Below are 20,884 nucleotides of genomic sequence, written 5' to 3'. Positions count from 1 at the left end.
ATCAAGTATTATGTATTCACTTGAAGACAAAGTGCATGTGATAAGTACAAGGTGATGTGCTATGTATTAACGTGAAGACAAGCTACAAGTGATAAGTGAAAGGTGATAAGGAAGGTGATGTGCTATGTATTAACGTAAAGACAAGCTACAAGTGATAAGTGAACGGTGATAAGGAAGGTGATAACGAGAAGATACAAAAGTGATAAGTGAAAGTGATGTGATATGTATTAACGTGAAGACAAGCTACAAGTGATAAGTGAACGGTGATAAGGAAGGTGATAACGAGAAGATACAAAAGTGATAAGCAAGGGGCAGGTTGGGGTAAATTTTTTTATTTTTTATTTTAATGTGGATTTTAGGTTGAGGAGAGGCAAGCGGCGAGCTTGCATGCACCGCCTTGGTGGCGGAGCCGGGGCTCGCAGGCGTCGATGTCCAGCCATGAATCGGGCGCTTCGTCTTCGTAGCGCTCTGCTTGAGCCGCACTGCTTCCTAACTTAGCTTTGTTGAAGAACGCCTTGTAGCGGCACTGCAGCCCAGCGGCGTGCGAGTCGCCCAGCAACCGCTCGATTACCTCCTTCTCGGCCACCTCCGCCGCCACCCCTTCATCATTTCCTGCAGCTCCCCGTGATATTAAAAGCTCCCGCCGCCTCCTCGCCGCCAGCCTCGCCCGGAACACCGCCAAACTCCACGTTGACTCCCCGCTTCCCATAAACGCCTTCGCCCTCGAACACACCTCCTGCTCCACCTCCGATATGGCATGCCCACTGCTCTCCATCAATCCTGCTCTGCTCAGCCCTCTGCCATCCCCATCTGAGAAATTTGGCAGCTCCTCTATCTTCCACAAACCCACCACTGCCAGCCCTGACTTCCTCAAATCCTCCACAACCTAAGATCATCACATTACAACAATTTCAAAGTTTCCATTAACAAGAATTTCAAAATCCAATACTTCAATATCAGGGTCTTTACAGACCGGAGGCTTCCCCGCCCACCAGCCTTCTTCTACAGGGGCAATGTGCCATGGGGCAAAAAGATCTTGCGCCCGCCTTTTCCTCCGTGGGGTGGACAACGCTGGGCAGCCAAGACCCCCTGCCAAAGGCCGTGGGCGGGCTCTTTTCCCTCTGCACCCTTTAATGAAAAAGTAGGTGGTGGGACTTGAACCTAACACCTCACGACACATAGCCATCCATTCTAACCGATGGGCTATGGCGGGCACATTTGGTGTGTAAAGCTCTCATGCCCGCCAAAAGCAAAAAAGTTTAGCTTGGCGGGCCCACGCTTTGGTTTGTAAAGGCCGTCATACATTATCCTCTATTACTCACATCCCCTTTTTCTTACTATGGAGAGTTGGGTGACAATCATTGAGTTGGGTGACAACCATTTATTACACACCCCCACGCAGGGTGAGGAAAATTATACCACTCCCCAAACACATAGTACAAAGGGTGCCATGAATCACCTTGTTGACTCTATCTTTATCATTACCTCAATATCATGATTTATCTTATTGACTCTACATTTATATCTCTCTTAATGCACCTTCTGTTTATCAACTATGACAATACATCTAGAGAAGCCATTGAAGTTGCTTGTACCTTTACATCAATGATTCCACCCATTGTTATCAAATGCAACATGATACATCCCCATTACAATGATACATCCAACATCTTTGCTAGGAAAAAAGATGATTCTACTTGCATATATCCGTGATTACACCCCATGTTATCAAAAACAACATGATACATACCAGTTACAATGATACATCTTGCCACTTAAGATGTCACTTGAGTGCACAAGAGATCGTACTTTCATTAGATCCACTTACACTCCATGACTTTGTATTTGACTTGAATGGGGCATTAAATGATGGGAAACTCTTAATCACTCTATGAGATAACTAAATTAAAGTAGTTTTATATTTCACTGAATGCATCTAATGTTATCAATAATGATGAGACATCTTGTGATGTCATTTAAAATGAGTCCATCTTTATTTATTCATGAATGCACCTCATGTTAAGAATATCAACCACGAGATGGCATCATGGCTTCTTCCCTCACAGCAACCATGATTTTAGAGAAGGAATTCGTGTAAACCAATCATTTTGAAAGGGAATTTTGACCTTCCCAAAATAATTGGCCTCCCTAGATTGCTCTTCTATTTATATTGTTGAAAATATGAATACTTACAAGGGACTGTGTATATATATTTTCATTCTCAAGAACATATAAAATAGACTTTTTTATTACCCTGAAGGTAGATGATGTGGGGGTTTTCTTGAAAGTGGAGTCTCAAAGGATCATGTTTTGCTCTTGTGCATTATGATATAACCATTCATTGATGAGCATTATAATATACCCATTCACTAATCAACAACCAAATTATCTTGTAATGGACGGTCCATTGGTAAAGCACAAGCTCTAGGAGCTACAAAATGAGCCATCAGCCTAGGAAAGGCACAATGTTATAGGCTAGGTTCACAAAAATGATCCATCGACCACCTAGGAAAGACACAATGGTATAGGAGGCTAGGTTCACAAAAATGAGCAAGCCATCAACCTAGGAAAGACATAATGTGACAGGCTGGGTTAAGAGCTTGATCTAACCAATGATTAATGGACAACGTCCCTATTATCATCTAATTGAGTTAGTTATACAATCAATGACTAGTGAACAACCATATTAGCATCTAATTGAGCTAGTTATGAAAGCTAGAAAATGGTAAGCCCTATGAAACGTTGATTAAAAATAATACCAAGCTCTAATTAGGTCATAACCATGTGCTTAAGTTAATGCAAATTAATTAAGGCCAGACTCAATAGTTAGCGTAAGCTCTAACCATAGGGTGAGGTGAAATATTAACACTACCTCTGTAACTAAGGCGCGCTCTGTTGATCCTCGCATCCATCCATCAGTGGCTAGATAAACGGTACCTACGTTCTCCTTGATTGCCTTGCTGTGGACGGCTGCTACTATATCAGCCTTTGTCACTATTACCCCTCGACTGTCATGTGGGCACCTTTGCTTCTTTGTAACCTCCAACGCCCAGCTTCCGCCCGCAGTCGCATGAAGACCCGAATCGATCACTGCACCATCCCCGCAACGCAGGAAGCAAAGCCCCAGTTGATGGCCTTTGCATATGGACTCCTCAAATCTCCAATGAACTGCACCAATCCATTGATCATGATGTTAAGCTGCACGTTAATCACAAAATAATAACGCACCATGTACACGTTAATCACAAAATATAACGCAACATGTTCACGTTAATCACCAATGAACTGATCAAAAACATCATACTAATTACGCATCAATGTATTCGTGTTCGACATTGCAATGCACTGATCAAAAGCAGTACCATAATAATCTGAGCCACCATATTCAATTATATCATTACAATCATTAAAGCGCAGCATGGTTTATACACAATTAATCATAACCTGGAGCTTGGACTAATCACAATCAATCATAACATGGAGCTTGGTTTAATCACAATTAATCATCTATAAGCTAGGATCACAAACTTGTAAGCGAATTGGTGGATCGAGGAGATCAGATTATGAATAATACGATCGTGGAGATCAGATTACGCATAATATAACTGACCCATGTTAATGCATAAGATTTATCTAATCAGCTCATTAATATTGATCATAAGCATGGCAGTGGTGATGATTATTACCGGCAAGATAGCTCTGATTGGGGCCAATGGCCATCGATTGAAGAGCGGTAGCAGCTTCGAGGATGGATTGTGATGGGCGCAGGAATAAAGAAGGGGCAAGGTAGGCACCCCTCCATCTAAAACCTGGAAACAGGCCCCCCAATGCCACGCATCTCTCCTCACTAAAGTCCTCCAACGCTTGCTTTATATGAGCCATGGAGGTCCAATTTACGAAGGACCATGCTAAATCATGCGTTTTCTGCAATATTGTATTGAAGATTAATTACTGTGCCTGCAATTAAGGTCTGATTAGTGTATGCAGAGAAAGATTAACCAATGCGGTAGGCTATGTATATGCAATATTGTATTGAAGACTAATTACTGTGCATGCAATTAAGGTCTGATTAGTGTATGCAGAGAAAGATTAAACAATGCCGTAGGCTATGTATATGCTCAATAATTAAGGATTGATTAATGAAACAAGGATGGATTAATGTATAGTTTAGTATAGTATATCAATGATGAAGCTTACAACAGTTCTCGAATCCCAAGTCCAATCTTTGCCCAAAGATGAAGAACTGCTGCGTAGCCGCCAGAATCCATTGATCTGTTTGTTGCACTCTTGCAGGCATCTTTGCAATGACATTACCTTAACAAACTTGCCTAACAACGCCATATCATAACGCTTTTCCATGGTGAGACCCCCGTTTGCAGTTGCAGGCCTGTGATTTTACAACACCTAATTTTCATTTTCAATGATCCAGCTTCAACTCAAATGATCCATGATTGTTATAGAGATGACAAGTACTATTATTATTACCCTAAATAATCAGAAACCCATCTAGATTAAGGTTGAGTACACATGATTTGATTGAAAAGTTCAAGCTCATTGTGCCTAAGGCTCTAGCCTCTGATGGATAAGGGTAAGTCCTGGGTTTAATTCCTCTCGGAGACACCTCATTCTAAGGGTGTGTGTGCGTGTAAGTGGGCACATAGGCTGTCACCCGTATACCTTGGGTCGTTATTGTTTCCGATTGTCTTGGTGCTTGCTTCCACTCTCTTCTTCAACGATCCTCCGGGTAATATGAGTGTGCAATGTTTTCCCTTCAAGCTCATGCTCTAGATTAGGGGCGATGGTTGTGATGGACATCAAAGATCATGACTCAACTTACGACGCTTAGTTCTACCAAAGATGTGCATGGTGTTCACCCCAATCGACCGAGCAACTAACTTGTGGTGTTCATCCCGCGACTTGTCCACTACCTACAAAGTGGCCTATATTTGGAAGGGTGGTACCCCCTTATAGTACTTTGGGTATGTGTGGTGAGTAGTATCTTGTGTGTGTGTGTAGCCAGTTGAAATTCCCATATGTAACTAAGAATAGAAAAGACTTCATTTTTTTTTTTTAAGTTCAAGGTGACGTGCATTGAGGGTATGGTAATTCCTACGTAGAAATTCATCGGATATGCATATTTTTAAGTGGGTGAGAGTTGGCCAAGTCCAAAAAAACTTGGGCTCCTCACATTAAGGGAGTACTTGGTCTCTGCCAAGCCCACATGCGAGAATGGGTCCCCTAGGGCAATGCCTTAAGGTGGGTAGCAAAACCGCTCATGAACAACAAAACCAATGACGAAAGCGTTTCTCTGTTAGAGTCTAAGGGCAGCACTATGAAGCCGCGCCGGGCAGCTCAAAAAGACAAAAACAAAAACAGAAATCTGAGCAACTAGAAACACAAATAGATTAAGGTAATTAATAAGTAATTTGGTCCAACTGAGATTGGAATTTGAATGAATCTAAGTGTGGTATGAAGGAGTAACTTGTGTGCTTAAGAGGGCCACTGAAGAATGGGGTTAAGCAAAGGGTTCGGTTGGTGGCCCTTGCAACCACTGCTGCTGCCATGTACTCCATGAGCTGGTTGTTGTCCCCCACAGAGCTTGTGAGCATAGGCACCAAGAATTTCTCATCACTTGCAGGACCAACCACCTTGCTCTCCAAGGCGTCCTTCCTCTACACAAGATCATCATCACAGCCTCAATATATATGTCTTAATTACCAAAACACTTACGCTTAATCATTGACATGCACTCCAATTAAGATTAATGCAGCTTAATCATTGCCATGCACTGCAATTATTAAGATTAGTATAGTAATACACCTTACTAGATTAATGCAGCTTAATCGTTTTCGTGCACTCAAATTAAGATTAACATAGTAATACACCTTGCTATAAGAAAGATTACAACCTGTATACATATTATCACGGAGGTTTTCTGTATTGTCATTCGGCCTAATCAATTAAACTCTACACTAATCAAGATTAATATCGCATTGGCGCATTAAGATTACAACCCGTGATCAAGATTAAGATGACATTACACCCTATACTAATCGAGATTAATGTGTATAGCATTACTGTAATTACAGGTCGGCATTACCTTCTCGTTTTCACGTTGCCTGATTGACTCGAGAAGGGGGTCGGATTTCTCTGACAAGCTGAGATCGCTTGGCTCAAGCAAATCAGCCGCAACATCAAGGATGGCAGAAGCGCTCCAGGCAAACGCAGCTAGTGTAGGAGCAGAGAAGAATATAATGAGAACAAGATGTAAACTTGAAATTGAAACGCGCTGGAACATTATGCGTGCAAATTTGAGGAATTTCTAGGCCAATTAAGGGTATTGATTCAAAGGTTGGAAGCTGCAGTATAGGATATATAGAGAGAGACAGACACACACGTGTGTGTCTTTCTCTCTCTATATATATGTAGAGAGAGAGACACACACACGTGTTTCCACACTGCCCTTCACTCATTGTCCTACAAGAAAACACTATTCACACTGTGAATATATAGTGAATGTATCCAAGAAAATGAACCTCACAAAGGGCTTCATATATCACCCACTTTAGGGCATTTCTTCATTCTCACACAAATTTCTTTTCTTTTTTTTGGGATCTTATGTGCTCGTGTGGGTGCGTGTGCTTTCATGCTGCCGTCAACACCCACTAGCAGGTTTTGAACCCAACACCTCTTGCATTGGCTTACCACTAGGTTGTATCTTCATTGGTTGTCTCACAAATTTCTATGGGCCCATGGAGGTACCGTGTTTGAATCCTCCTAAATGGCATCTACTTTCAGTACCCACTCTCACAACTTTTTTAAAAAAAAACTAAATTTCGGGAAAAAAAATCCGGCCATCCTACCATTTTGCCAATCAAAAATAAACCTTGTAGCCACTTAAGAACTTTAATGGATCTAGTGAATTGTTATAAGCATGCCTTTAAATAGGGAGATACTACATGGGCATAGAGATTGGTACTATGTAATTTAGTATTATATCATAGCTGATGTAGGCCCAATACTTTTCTCATGATAAGACAAAGGGTTTGTTTAGATTCGATAACTTTTTGATTCATTTCACGAATATTTGCTTTAATGCTCCTTTAATGTACTTCTTATACTATAATTTATTAATGCTTGTGGTTGTCATTACTTTGGTTGTCTTTCCTATGTCTCCACCATTGAAAAGATTGCAATTGAGTTAACTTTCTTAGTTGTCTATTTTTATGAGAAATAAAGTGAAAAGATGTTTTGGAGTAATCTCTTATCTATGAGCTATAATAAATAGATTTTGCCCTTGAACCCCCCTCAATAAATAGGCCGATGAATTAGTACGTAAAATGAGCTAAAAGCCCTCAAACTAGTGACATACCAAGTTAGAACTTGGGATTCACTTCGTCTCTATCTAATTTAAATAATCATCATGTGAATACAAATATTCCAATAGACCAATGACATTATCATATTACCTTGTGAGCTTCAACCATAAATATGACACCATTACTTGTATATATTATTACACTCATTGAGATCATATTTTGTATCATACATGGTTTTTCTAATTGAAAAAGGTATTATTTCCTAATATTTGCCATCCTTGAAATATTCTCTCATTTAAATGACTTTTTTCACATCATACAAGAAAAACATTTTTCATGCTTGAGTTGATTTTGAAAGAGGCTAGAAGATATAAGCATTTTAGGTGCTCTAAAACATCTCAGAAATTGTAGACACCCACACATTCACAACCTTTTTGGCTTTGTGACAATTAAATGACATGGGTTCATGTGACATGGGTTCATGTGACTTTTAAAATTCAAGAATATACGGTATAAAAGAACACGCAAAATTTCCTTTTGAACAATCATTAATGACATAGTTTCTATCTCTCATTCTTGAGTTCCCCCCTAGAGAACACATTTTTCTCCACATTGCACATAATTTTGTTTTCCAAGATGTCTTTAGTTTCTCTTTTTTAGAATACATTGTGATCCTTGTGAAAGAAAGTGATAAAGTATTACGTCGAGACATCTTCACCCATTGTACTCTAAAGAAGATTCTACGTATTTTCTAACATAACTCCAAGGTTTTAAAGTCCTAGGGTTATGTTTTAAGGCTAATCCCATGGTATATAATCTCCCTAATAAGTCAATTTTAAGAACTAGCGACTTTAACATTTTAAGAAACTTGGCCTATGTTTGATAAAAGATTCAAGAAGGATATGTATCCTAGGTGAAATGATATACATTATAGTAGCTACTTATTAACGTGATCATTTAGAAACTATAATTTTAGATGTGAAATAATAATTACAAAAATCTATATTTCACAATATGAATTATCATCTTTCATGTGCTTATACACACACGCGGCTAACTTTTCACGTGTATGATATTTTATGTGGTATGAGTAGATTTGTACAAAATTTCATGCCATGAATGAACATAAATTAGTTCAAATACCTCATCATAAATTAGTTCAAATACCTCATCATAAAATGGTTGATAATTCCTCTTTCTAAATAATTATGGCAACAGAAATCACACTAAGGGTAGAGCAACTTACTCAAGGCCTCATATCACAATATCCTGACGCTTATGCCATTCTCCTTAGTCTTACTAGAACAATCCTTACGTGAAGAAAAGTAATTGATTCCTTCAGGTGTTTTCTCTTAAGAAAAAGTGACTAATTCCTTCAGGTGGTTTCTCTTCATATTTCTCCCAAGAAATCACACCCTAAGGTTCGACAAGATGTCTTCACTCCTTGATTATAAAGTACAACATATCCAAGCCAAATTGCCTCTATAAAATAGCAAAATAAAAATATCACAACTCAACCAAATCTTTTTTCTCAAACTACTGCTTCAAAAGTATCCTGACATCATGTATGTTAGCATCACTCTCACCAATGATAATCAAGTTATCCACATGAGCGACTAACATCATGATCCCTCTATTTGGTTTTTTCACATAAAATGAAAAATCTACATTGAATATCTGAAATCCAATGGTAACAAGATACTCCTCAATCTTGTTTGACCATGCTCTGGGAGCTTGCTTTAATCCATATAGGGCTTTGCATTACCTGCACACAAAATCTAGATATGCATTGCTCTCATAATGTGGGGACTACATCATGTAAACGTCTTCGTGAAAATCACCATATAAGACCAACCCTTTGCTTCCACAGCCATGATAGCTCTCACGATTGCCATTATCACAACTAAATTGAATGTCTCCCCATAGTCAATGCCATATATATGTGCTATATGTGTGCATAATCCTTTGCATATCCATTCTTAATTTATATATGTTCACAAATCCATTTGAGTTATGCTCTTAGGGGGTTTACTTTCAAATATGTAACTTGTAAGTCTACTATGTGCGATCATTAGCAGTGATTTTTAAACCAAAGTTTTGAGAAACATTTATAGAAATTTACTTACATAAGGGGGTTTTAAATGGCATTTTGGAAAAAAAAACCTGTAAGTTTATGAAAAAGGGGTCATTTTATTAAGTCAAAATTCATAGAAAATGGTATTTTTCAATACCCTTCGAACGCTTGTACATCACTTACATCTAATTACCTTCTTATCCATATGTAAAATTTATGGTAGTACTACAAAGAGACCATGTACTGATGCCATGGGCACTTTTTTCCCACTGTGTTTTCCCCCATGGAGATTCAAATGTGAATGGACACCTTAGGGTGGTTGGCTAGTATATAAGCAACCACATCCATTTTTTAAGTTGTTGCTCATTTGCACTTTCTCAGTTGTACTTGTTGTTGCAAAGAGTAGCATCTCTCTCTCCTTTGAGCTGGCCATTCTCTCTCACATTCTACACCCATGTTGTTGCTCATTTGCACTTTCTCAGTTGTACTTGTTGTTGCAAAGAGTAACATTTCTCTCTCCTTTGAGCTAGCCATTCTCTCTCACATTCTACACCCATGTTTTCTTCTCACTAAGTATTGTGTGTGTGTAAGTTTAGCTCCATTATAAGCTAACACTAATTTACATACTGCATTTGTATCCACTGCTATCTTCTTCTCATCTATGGCATCTTCCCATTTCTAATTTTCAAGTGCCTATTCAAAATAAGTGGGCCCTATCTCATGTATTGTAATGATGGGTTGTATATTCATCATATCCCAACCTATCAACCAGGGTATCTAATCCAAGTATTATAATGATGGGTTGTATATCCATCATTATAATGATGGGTTGTATATCCATCATATCTCAACCTATCAACAACAAGGTATCTAATCTGAGTAAACCTGGATACATTTAGAACACTGCAAGGCCAAAACTACTCTATCTATGTAGCACTAGAAGTAACCAATGTCGAAATGCCAAGCTCCTCATCAAGGCTCTACTTGAGGCAACTAGAGTCACCATCCACATAAGAGTAACCTGGTGATAGATCAAGCACTAAAGATTGATCTACCTTCTCCTTCGCATTGTGTGATACATATGTGCCAGCACCTATAGTACCAAGTGGGAATGTATTAACTGTATGGATTTTGTTATTGGAATACCGTCAATGCAATCAGGTTACAACTCCATTTTTATGGTAGTTGACAGATTAACCAAGGTTGCCCATCTGATTCCAGTAAAAGAAACCTACTCTGCAACAATGGATGTTGCTAGAGTCTTCCTCAAGGAGATTTTTAGGCTGCATGGCTTACCCAGAAGAATAGTGAGCAACAGAGATTCTAAGTTCACATCAAGGTTATGGACTGCATTCTTTGAAGTAGTAGGAACTTCCTTGGATCTCAGTACAGTTTATCATCCAGAGACAGATGGTCAGACTGAAAGAGTAAACCAAGTAATTGAAGATATTCTTCGATCATGCTATGGGGCAGGGAACCCAAAAAGTGGCTAAGCTACTTACATCTAGTGGAGTTTGTTTACAATGCTTCATCACCGAAGTATCGAGATGATCCCATTCAAAGCTCTATACGGACAAGATTTTCTCACACCATTAACTTGGTCCGACAACCCATTGATCAGGGTTGAGATGTCCAAACAGATGCTTGATGACATGGGGGAGCAGCAAATGCAGGCTATCCGCAAAGATATTAAGGTTGCCTATAGGACACAGACAAAAGCAGTATGCTGACAAGAAAAGAACAGAGAGAGTGTTTGAAGAAGCAGATATGGTCTTCATTCGTGTATGACCCAAGAGAAGTTCTTTATCTCTAGGGAAGTACAAAAAGTTATCTCCGAGAGATACTGTGGGCCATACGCCATTACTAAGAAAGTAGGAGATCTAGCTTATGAACTTCTTCTGCCTCCCCATCTCAAAGTACATATTCCATGTCAGTTTACGTAAAAAGTATGTACCCAGCCCAAGTCATGTGCTGGATGATGAATAGTTGACTTCTCCGACTCAAGGCCAGATGGTACTCCAACCTGAAGAAATCCTTGACGTTCGGGAGAAGGTTCTTAGGAACAGAGTTCTCAGAGAATTTTTGGTCAAGTGGAAGTTCTACCCTTTAGAGGACGCCACTGCGAGAAAGAAGAAGAACTGATAAAGGACTGCCCCTACTTTGCGAGATGAGGACATCTCGCATTTTTCAAGTGGGAGAGGATGTAAGGTTCCTCCTCAGCCCTAAAAGATGTATAAGCTCTCCTCTCAATCCCCTATAATCATCCCCTATTTCAGAATGCAAGAAAACATTGTTTTTCCTTGTTTTTGACCTAGAGAGAGAAAATATTCTAGAGAGAGATAATTTAATTTTGAGATATTTTTGGATACAAAGTTTCTCCTAATATCTAATATGAATTTCCCTAAAATAGAAGTTCAAAAAGAATTTTCCAATGTGAATTAGAAATTAATTGAGTATGTGTATTAAAGACCTTAGCGCCTAAGGGTCCACATTTTCAGAAATTTTTTACTAAAGCCCAAATAAGTTTCAAAAGGGCCAATAGGATTAATCCAAGTGTTGGGATGACAAAAATACAAAGAATAAAATACAATACCCCAAAAATGAGTAAATGCTCACATAAGATGAAGAGTTGACCAAGTACTGGGTTTATTAGTTAAAAATTAAGGTTGATTAGTAAAAACATCAAATTTTGACACCTCAGTAAAAGGAGGGAAAGGGCTCATGAAGGAGGTGCCTTTTTTTCATCATTACCTTGCATTTTTAATTCAAAAAAATTGGGATATTTTATCTCTCCTCTCTCCTCCTTCAAACTGGATCAAAAAGTGAGCCAAACTAGTCCAAAACTTGTCCAAAATGGATCAAACTAAAGCTGGAAGCCTCTAGATCCCAATTGGACTCAGTTAGTGGCCTCCTGCATCTTTAAATAGACCCTCATTCCTTTGTATTTTCATCTTTGTGTATTTACATGCCAGTATTATCTTCATTTTAGTGTAATTCTATTATCCCTCTATTTTGCCTCTACTTTGGGAAGCTTTGGAGCTTCACAAATCTCCATCCTCTCTTGGAGATTACCCTCCCCATCTTGGTGGCCAAGCTTGCTTTGTGGGCTTCACTTCTTTTTGAAAGAATCAAGCCAAAAATCAAGGATAAGCCTTAATTCATGGTGTTTTTCTATCTTTCTCAATGATAAACTTCTTCCCAACCCCTCTAATACTTGCGAAGCTTTTTAATCAATGGTTTTTTTTTTCTTGAAATCAAGCTTTTTTAATGATTCATAATGTTTAAATGATTGCTAATCTTTATGCTTATTTATAATATTTTTTTATTAGTAAATCTCTCCTTTTGAAAGATTAATCATCTTTACGGTTATATCCTTGTTAGAAGGATGGATCTTAATGATAATCTCATTATCTTAATCAAAACTCTAGGCTTGATAAGCTAGAGAAGAAGATTAAATATTTTTATGATTTTAATTTAGTTAAAAGTAATGATTAATTCTTTTTTTAAGTTTGTTTATGTTTAAGAAAAATCATATTAATTTATTTTAAGATTGAAAGAGAGTTATGCTAATATTTTTATAAGTATTTTCATATAGTAATAATGAGTGGAAACTTTAAGAATAATCAAAAGATTTAAATATAATTATGTTTATAATTTAGCTATGTATGCATAGTAAAATTTTAGTTTAAAAGAGTTCCTATCACATTTCATAATTATGTGTATTTATTTAAAAGTAGAATTCTTAGAAAATGCAGCAAAACTATGGCAAAATTTTTTAAAACATGAATTTAATTTTATGCATAATTTTGTTAATACAAAAAAGAGGAATTCCCATCATATTCTAGGCATAAACATTTTTATGCTAAAAGAATGATTTTTGTTATATTTATAAAAAATACTTTATAGTATTTATGCACATTTATTTAAATAGAGAAAAGAGGAATTTCCATCATATTCTAGGCATAGATATTTTTATGCTAAAATAATGATTTTTGTCATATTTATGAAAAATACTTTTATAGTATTTATGCATAAATGTTTAAATAGAGAAAAGAGGATTTTTTGTTATATTTATTTTTTCATGCAATATATATATATATATATATATATATATATATATATATATATATATATATATGCAAAAGAGGAATTTCCACGATATTCTAGATACAAATAATTTAAATATTAAAAGAGAAATTCTTGTCATATTTCAAAACATGGGTATTTTTATTTATTTAAAAGAGGAATTTTAATCGTACTTTAATTAGAAAATGCATAAATTAAATTCGGTGTTAAAAGAGAAGGTTTCTCCATAATTTCATATAGAAATATATGGTATATTAATGTTGAGGATCAAAATGGAGAAAAGAATATTTTAAGATATTTTTATGCGAATAAATCAATAAAATGATATATGCATATCCACAAATGGACTATTGGAAAAAGAGTTATCTTTATAAAATTCCATTATTCTCGAGTAGAACTATTTATAATTCTACTGTGAGGCCAGGAAAGAATAAATTTTCATAATTTTGGATTTTACCCTTACAATTGGAAATTACAGTTAATTTATCAGATAAATAGAAGAAAAATCCTTAGGAATCAAAGCTAGGATTAAATCCTTAGGAATCAAAGCTAGGATTAAATCCGAATAATTTATGGCTCGTCGACCACGACCACGTGAGAATGGTGGGCTAGTAAGATTCTTACCTATCTCTCGAATCAGAAATTAAACAAAACCTTGTGACCATTCCCATTTCTTCAATACGAAGAATGGATTACCGGTGATTTAGAGAAGTTTTCCTTAGACCCGGAATCATCGAGAAATAAGTGAGAAATTCATTGTAATTGATGGGTGGGTTACCGAGATACTCGAATTGTGATTTTCGAAGTTTAGATTCTAAGAAAAAGGGTCTTGTGGAATCAAACTCAACGGGAAATTCTTACTTGCATAGAAACTCTGTTTTTGAAAAAGGACTATCTTATGCCAAAATGCTGGAAGAAGCATTTGGCTTATGGTTTAATCTAAGGAGAGTTATGTTGCAACAGCTAGCGGCCGGGGAGTCATCAAAGGACGTCTCCCCGGGCAAAGCCTGCCAAGGTCTTGACCAGCCTCAGTATGGTTAAAATGGTGCGCTTCCGGTATGATGGGCGAGGGCCGACGAAGCGGTCCCTGAGTGAAGTGCTAGGATACCTAAGGAGGATCCTAGAGGGTTCTGACTAGGCGATGCACGGGCTTGCGAGGCTGCTAGGACACCCATGAGCATGTCGAGGAAGATATGGATGGACTGGCAAGGAATTATCTATGTGAACTGGAACTCGAAATCGGATCTCGTTGGTTGACTAGCTGGTCTTCAACGGAGAGTCCGGATGACATTTTGATTGTAAAACATTGGACTAGAATTTTGAGGATTATGATGGAAACATTATGGTTTTATTCCAATTCTATTTTAAAAGACAGCTGAATCTATGAAAAAGGCAATTTCATATTGGGTGTGTAAGTGGTGTGTCTATTTTGTATTTTGCTTGAGTGCCGGGCTAGGGGGCCTGGTACCTGGGAGACAAAACATAACCAAATTTTTATAAAAAGGGATCCCACCAATTCAGTGGTTGGGCGGTTGGCTAACCCATGGGCCGGCTCGATCGATGGATTCCTACAATAAATTTAGATACGTTTAAGTTTCGCTAGTTAGAGTAAGTCCCAGGAAGATTCTTGTTTTATGGGAAAGAATCAACGGCTGTGCCTTGCTTAAGGGGGAAAAAAGCGATGATTTCTATGAACCAAGTGCAAGTCCCTTCCTTGATCTAGCCATGTGACTTACGGGTTCGGTCATAATAGAAAGGATAGTTAAGGCCTTGACCCGTTAGATAAAATTTTCATTAGAATATTTTTCCTGGTGGAATTTCCTATGGTTTCTGGGCGAGGGAAATTTTTTCGGTCTCGGTTTCGAAGGAACCGCCCGAACTAGTCTCCTGTCCGTACATCCGTGGGGCGAGGCCCCAAGTGGGAATCCCTGCCCTATGTGCGAGAGGCTACTACTTCAGCTGCCAGCGCCCCGGAGAAGGCCGCGCGAAGAGGGCAGGGGTTTCACAGAACCAAAACATGTGAGGATGCTGGGTGTGATGGCCTCTATAACACCACCACAAGGCACACAAGAAGAAAATGTAAAGGGATCAGAATTGAGGGACACTAAAATCCCAGCTCCAAGGACACCAATTAATCCTGCTCCTATCCTCAATGTCTCAGCAGACACCTTCGGACACCTATTCACACCCCTAAGCTATCCTCCCAAGTCAAAACTGACCTTCAACACCTCTGATCTTCCATCTATATAGCCCAGATGACCTCCTTTGAAAGTCTGATGACCTGAATCCTCCCCAACTGACACACAGTTGCTGCCTCTGACTGTAAACCAAATCAGAATGCTAATACGAACTCGGTCCCAAGTTAAAACTGAATCCTCCCTAGCTGACACATAGCTATCCTCCCAAGTTAAAACTGACCTTTAACACCTCTGATCTTCCACCTATATAGCTTAGCTGACCTCCTCTGAGCGTTTGCTGACCTAAATCCTTCCTAGTAGCTGACATACAGCTAAATCAGAATGCTGATACTGACCTGGTCCAATATGAGTCCTCCCGGATGCTCTATTATCCTCTAGTATATTAGGTAACCTCAAATCTGCAACCCTAACATCTTCCTGAACACCTTGCTGACCCTCTGCCGACCTTCTATTGTTGACACCAGTCTAACTGATCTGACTGAACTAGACCCGGCTGACATAAACATACTAAAAATTGACTCAAAAATCTTCCTCTTGTCCCCAGTCAAATAAGTGCCCTCTAGGCTCTCCAACCTTCTTCCAACATCAACTAGCCTTAAGTTCTGACACTCAGAACGTCTCTGAACCACTCAATTGCTCTCTACTGACTCCAATCTAACTATCCTTGATTAAACTAACTCAGCCAACTCAGTTGGATTAGATTTCCTCTCCTTTGTGTCCTCTGACACTCTTAGCCTCTTAAAACATTCAAACCTCAGTAGGATCCAACACTATAGACACTTAGCCTGACTCACAGGCTGACTTTGGATCACCTTTCCACCCACTATTCAATTTGTCCAACTGGCAGACTGCTCTGACACCTAACTACTGACAATCCTCTGATTGTCATATTAGTCTATCCGATTGCTGACAGATAACTACTGACAATCCTCTGATTGTCAAATCAGACTCACAATCTCTTCCCTCAAAACCCAGACAAGCAAGCCCTTCTCTACCACTTCAACTGATTGTACTTGATGCTCAGCTTACCTTATCTGACTCTGTATGGTCGCATCTGATGCTAACCTTATCTAACGTTATATGGTCTCATCTGATGCTAACTGAGTCAGTGCCTACTCACCAATCAGTTCACCAAACACCAGACTGACACTCACCAATCACAGCACTGACTGAGTCAGTGCTTACTCACCAATCAGCTCACCAAACACCAGACTGACACTCACCACAATCAGCACTGACTGAGTGCTGACTCACCAATCAGCTCACCAAACACAGACTGACACTCACAGGGATTCCATTCCCATGCACTCTAGCAAATCAGCTCATTCACCCCACAACTATAACATCAGATCAAAAGATTATATATCCATTCACAACAAATATGATCCAAACTCTCTATCATCAACAAATAGATAAAAACACCAGTGTCTCAACATCCCTGAGACATGGGCTCAAACACACAAGAAGAAAACACCAAAAATCTTTTAGGTCCTCCAAAGTTAAACCTCAGCCACACAAATCTCCAAACACACAAGAAGAAAACACAAAAATCTTTTGGGTCCTCCACAGTTAGACCTCAGCCACACAAATCTCCAAAGATTTATCTTTGGCCATGACTTCAAACCTCACAGAATTCAGTGCCACAAGCAACATGTCTTCTTCAAACACATCCAAAACTGTTTTCATGTGACAGTCAACAGCAACAGTTGAGCAAGAAATGGTCTGAGCCAAGCCTCTAACAGAGATGCTCCATAGAGATCCTAAGGAACTCACATCCTAGCCGACTCTGTGGTCTTCAAGACACCCTCTGCTCTGACCCAAATGAACCTTCTCTCACTTCACTATCCTTGTCTCTGCAACCTTTAAAACCAACAAGAGCTCTAGCCTACAAACTTCAATCAAAGAAAGCTGACCTATAGGACCTCTCTATTATAGCCGCTTCCACTCTCTCCTCTCTTCGGTGGTCTCTCTAGCCACTCCCTCTTGGAGAGTCCTTCTTGGAGTCCCCAAAAGTTTCCCCAATTCCCCCCCTTCAACTCGTAATCGCCTCGTTTTCTTCAGGAACATTGTGCTGCCCCGTCAACTACCCCGCCATACTACCCATGCAGCAGTTCATAACTCACTTAACTGGCAACAGCTAGCTCACTAGTTGCAGGTAGCCATACAACGACCCCTTCTTCCCTAAGGTTCCATACATATCCGTCATGTTTTTTAAGTTCCTATGGTTGGGATGGACACTTATATTGGAGACCTTTCTTTTTCCTTCATGTCGACGCATTTCCACTTGGCTACCATACATTTCTTTTCGCCACTTAAGATCCTCTACACACCATCTTATATACATTTTATCTACCCCTACATCATGCTAGGATTGGTGGGCTCAAGATTCTCCTCACAACGTCTAGCTTGATAGTGCTTTCACTATAACCAATTTCTAATGCATTTTCCTTTTAGCAATGCTTTGCTATGAGAACTTGTTGACCATTTTGTTTCTAACACATCAGCAATAGACCCAACTCTTATTATCAAGATAGAAGTCAAAGGACTTTGCTTCATTGAGTCCAAATCCGTGTACTTAGTTCCCCGACTAGAAAATGCATAGATCGTTATGCATCTAGTTTTCACTCTAGAGGAGGGAGGGATGCATACATCATGTCCTCCTCCTCACCCTTATTTGGAGAAATTTTTGGTTTGCATACTTGCACTAATGTGGTGTGATTAGTGGTGTGACAGACTCATTTCTAGAGAGGTTACCCTCCATAGGATGAGTCTTCCATGTTTGTAAATCCACCTTTAGAACCTAGACATGTTTTTGTAAAATAGATTTGGTCTAAGGCCCAATCATGTAGCAACCTAGCCTCCCTCATAAAAACTCTACCAATTATGACATCCAACAAATCTGGTTGTTGGTGCGCAAGAAATTCATCACTACAAATGTGTGAAGATACAGAAACAAAAATATTTACATTTAGTTTGCTGCTCCTCTACAAGACTTCCATGGGTCTTGCAGATGTTCCACGTCGACCATTTTTATAGTGAGATCCGTTCGTTCTAAGGCAGATTTATTCCATTTTTTCCTTGCATTTCTTTGTAATGATTCTCACCCCTGCTCCACCATCCAAGGCCTTAATTTCTTGATATCTGCTATGATAGATAGGAATGCCAACATTCGTGTCATTGTTTTCATAGTAATGTCCTAAATGATTGACTAGGATCTATATGAATTTAGGAGCATTAATCTCTTCCATTAATTGCTATGAGGTCTCAACCTTTGGTTCATGTCATCCTGGTTTAACTTGTGGTTAAGAAGTTCCTTCAATCCATTCTTTTATGTCCCTCCCAGCAGTAGGATTACTACAAAATGCAAGGGTCTAATAGGCACTTTCACTTGTGATGAGATAAGAATGCTGTCAGGCTGACTATATCTCGTGGTCCATATAGTATCTCACTTCCCCTAACCAGTTGTGCAATACCATCTTTTGATCTAGGAGAATACACCTTATCCATTGTTTCAAACTTATCGAGAATGAAACTTCTCAGAAACTTTAGGCACCCCTAAGAACCTATGATGGAATCTTGGGAATGGACTAGCTCAACAAAGAAAGTCGATATCTTGTGCAGTCAAGGGGATTGTGACTTATAGGGACAAGTCCTTCAATAAGGTTTAATTTCTAAGGGAAGCAAGGTTACTCACCCTTACAAATAGTGAAGATATTCTAACTAATTAAAGGGATTGAAGAAGGGATTGATTATTTATGCCATCAAGCTCAACAAGCCTCACACTCCTTATATGAAGGATATGAACGAGATTGTCTTAGTGATTATGCTGATGTATTTCCAAATGAAGTCACCACTCTTCCACTTCATGAGGTCATCTCTTGACCATTCCATGGAGCTCAGTTCTTGCTCGTCCTTTTGCTCTCAAATTGGTTATGGAATGTCCAATTCTCTATTTTGCCCTATCTCCTCTCAGGGTACACTATGTCAAGAGCTTTACTATTCTTTAGCTTTTGTTCAATTTTTCCATAGGCTTCTCAAATTAAGGCCTTTTCTATTTCCAAGTTCTCAATCTCTTTTACAGCATTGGGATATTCTCACATGCCCTTATCTCCTCTCTTGGGTACATTGTTGTGGGTACATTGTACCTAAAGCTTTACTGCTCTTTAGCTTTTGTTCAAAGTTCCCCTGGGCTTCTCAAATTAATCCCTTTAATGTTTCTAATTTCTCAATCTCCTTTTTAGCATCATTAGGATATTCTCCCATGCCCTTTGGGGTTATTGGCCTTTCCAGTGCCATTTGTTTAAGGACTTTTTGTATAGGGACACTTTCTTGACTAGATCATGTATATCTTGTGACTCATGAGGGTATTAACTTTCTTCAAGAGCAGTTCTTTGACCAACTCTTGATTAATCCAGGTAATATTTAGTGGAGATGGTTGTGGTGGTAGGACAAGTGATGGTAAGGGCACAGCGAGTACCATATACATTCCGCGTGCATATAACCTTGTTGTGGGCATGGGTGTAGCTACGTCTAGTATTACCATTGTGGTGGGTTGTTGGCACTAGTAAAGTTAGGATTAGTTTTGCTATTGGTATTTGTACTAGTAGTTGAGCACCATATCTACTCATAGATGTCTCATGGTTTCCCAAGCATCTACAATGTTTACAATAGAGCAACGGTCTAGATCCTAGATATGCTGGCATTCAATACTTGTATGGTTTTGTCTACATTGGCACCAAACTAGCATTCTCCTTTTGTATAAGTGTGCATGGTTGGGAGGTTCCCTTACCTCCTTTACCTTGACCTTTTCAAGGATGGGCATGGTCAATTTATCTCGACAGTCTTATTTTTTACATGCCTAATGTCTAAGTCATGTCCAGTTGACACTCGGGATGGTGTAACCAAAGATGGAGTTCTAATTTTCTCAAATCATTAGGGTAATTCTAACATTTTATCCTCAATTTAACATTCATCCTAGACACACCAAGAAAGAGTGCCAACCCTAGAGCCAAACATATAAGGGAATAGAGGTTGTGATACAAGACCAAGCCCTAGCACAAGCATTGATACCCTCTAGAGCCAATCATCCAGGAGGAACCAACGGGTGAGTGGAAAACAATTGTCCATCATGGGCTAGTATAGAACCCAACTCATAAAAAGGAGGAAAAAAAACCAAAGAATAGCTATACATTAAGGAGGATACTCAC

At 38.8% G+C, this 20,884-nt stretch overlaps 1 protein-coding gene across 2 annotated transcripts; it reads right to left on the bottom strand.

Annotated features, from left to right (window-relative positions):
• Window positions 1–203: 203 nt before the first annotated feature.
• Window positions 204–6,342, bottom strand: LOC147614273 (uncharacterized). Of its 2 annotated transcripts, XM_086780846.1 has the most exons (6): window positions 6,101–6,342; window positions 5,484–5,672; window positions 4,198–4,389; window positions 3,687–3,924; window positions 2,873–3,168; window positions 204–886 (listed from the first exon to the last, which is right to left on the bottom strand). In XM_086780846.1, exons 1-6 carry the CDS (start codon window positions 6,296–6,298, stop codon window positions 356–358), a joined length of 1,644 nt encoding a protein of 547 aa, XP_086636972.1. In that variant the 5' UTR covers window positions 6,299–6,342; the 3' UTR covers window positions 204–355. The 2 variants fall into 2 exon arrangements, with proteins under 2 accessions (XP_086636972.1, XP_086636973.1); XM_086780847.1 differs by lacking the exons at window positions 5,484–5,672; window positions 6,101–6,342 and adding an exon at window positions 4,678–5,294 and having other exon boundaries at window positions 4,198–4,387.
• Between the last annotated feature and the right edge of the window lie 14,542 nt (window positions 6,343–20,884).

Source organism: Cibotium barometz, chromosome 42 (assembly GCF_041138505.1).
Source record: "Cibotium barometz isolate CiBa-2024 chromosome 42, ASM4113850v1, whole genome shotgun sequence".
In the NCBI taxonomy this organism is placed as follows: domain Eukaryota; kingdom Viridiplantae; phylum Streptophyta; class Polypodiopsida; order Cyatheales; family Cibotiaceae; genus Cibotium; species Cibotium barometz.
The sequence above is the reverse complement of the archived record's forward strand: the minus strand, read 5'-3'. Positions and strand labels throughout refer to the sequence as shown.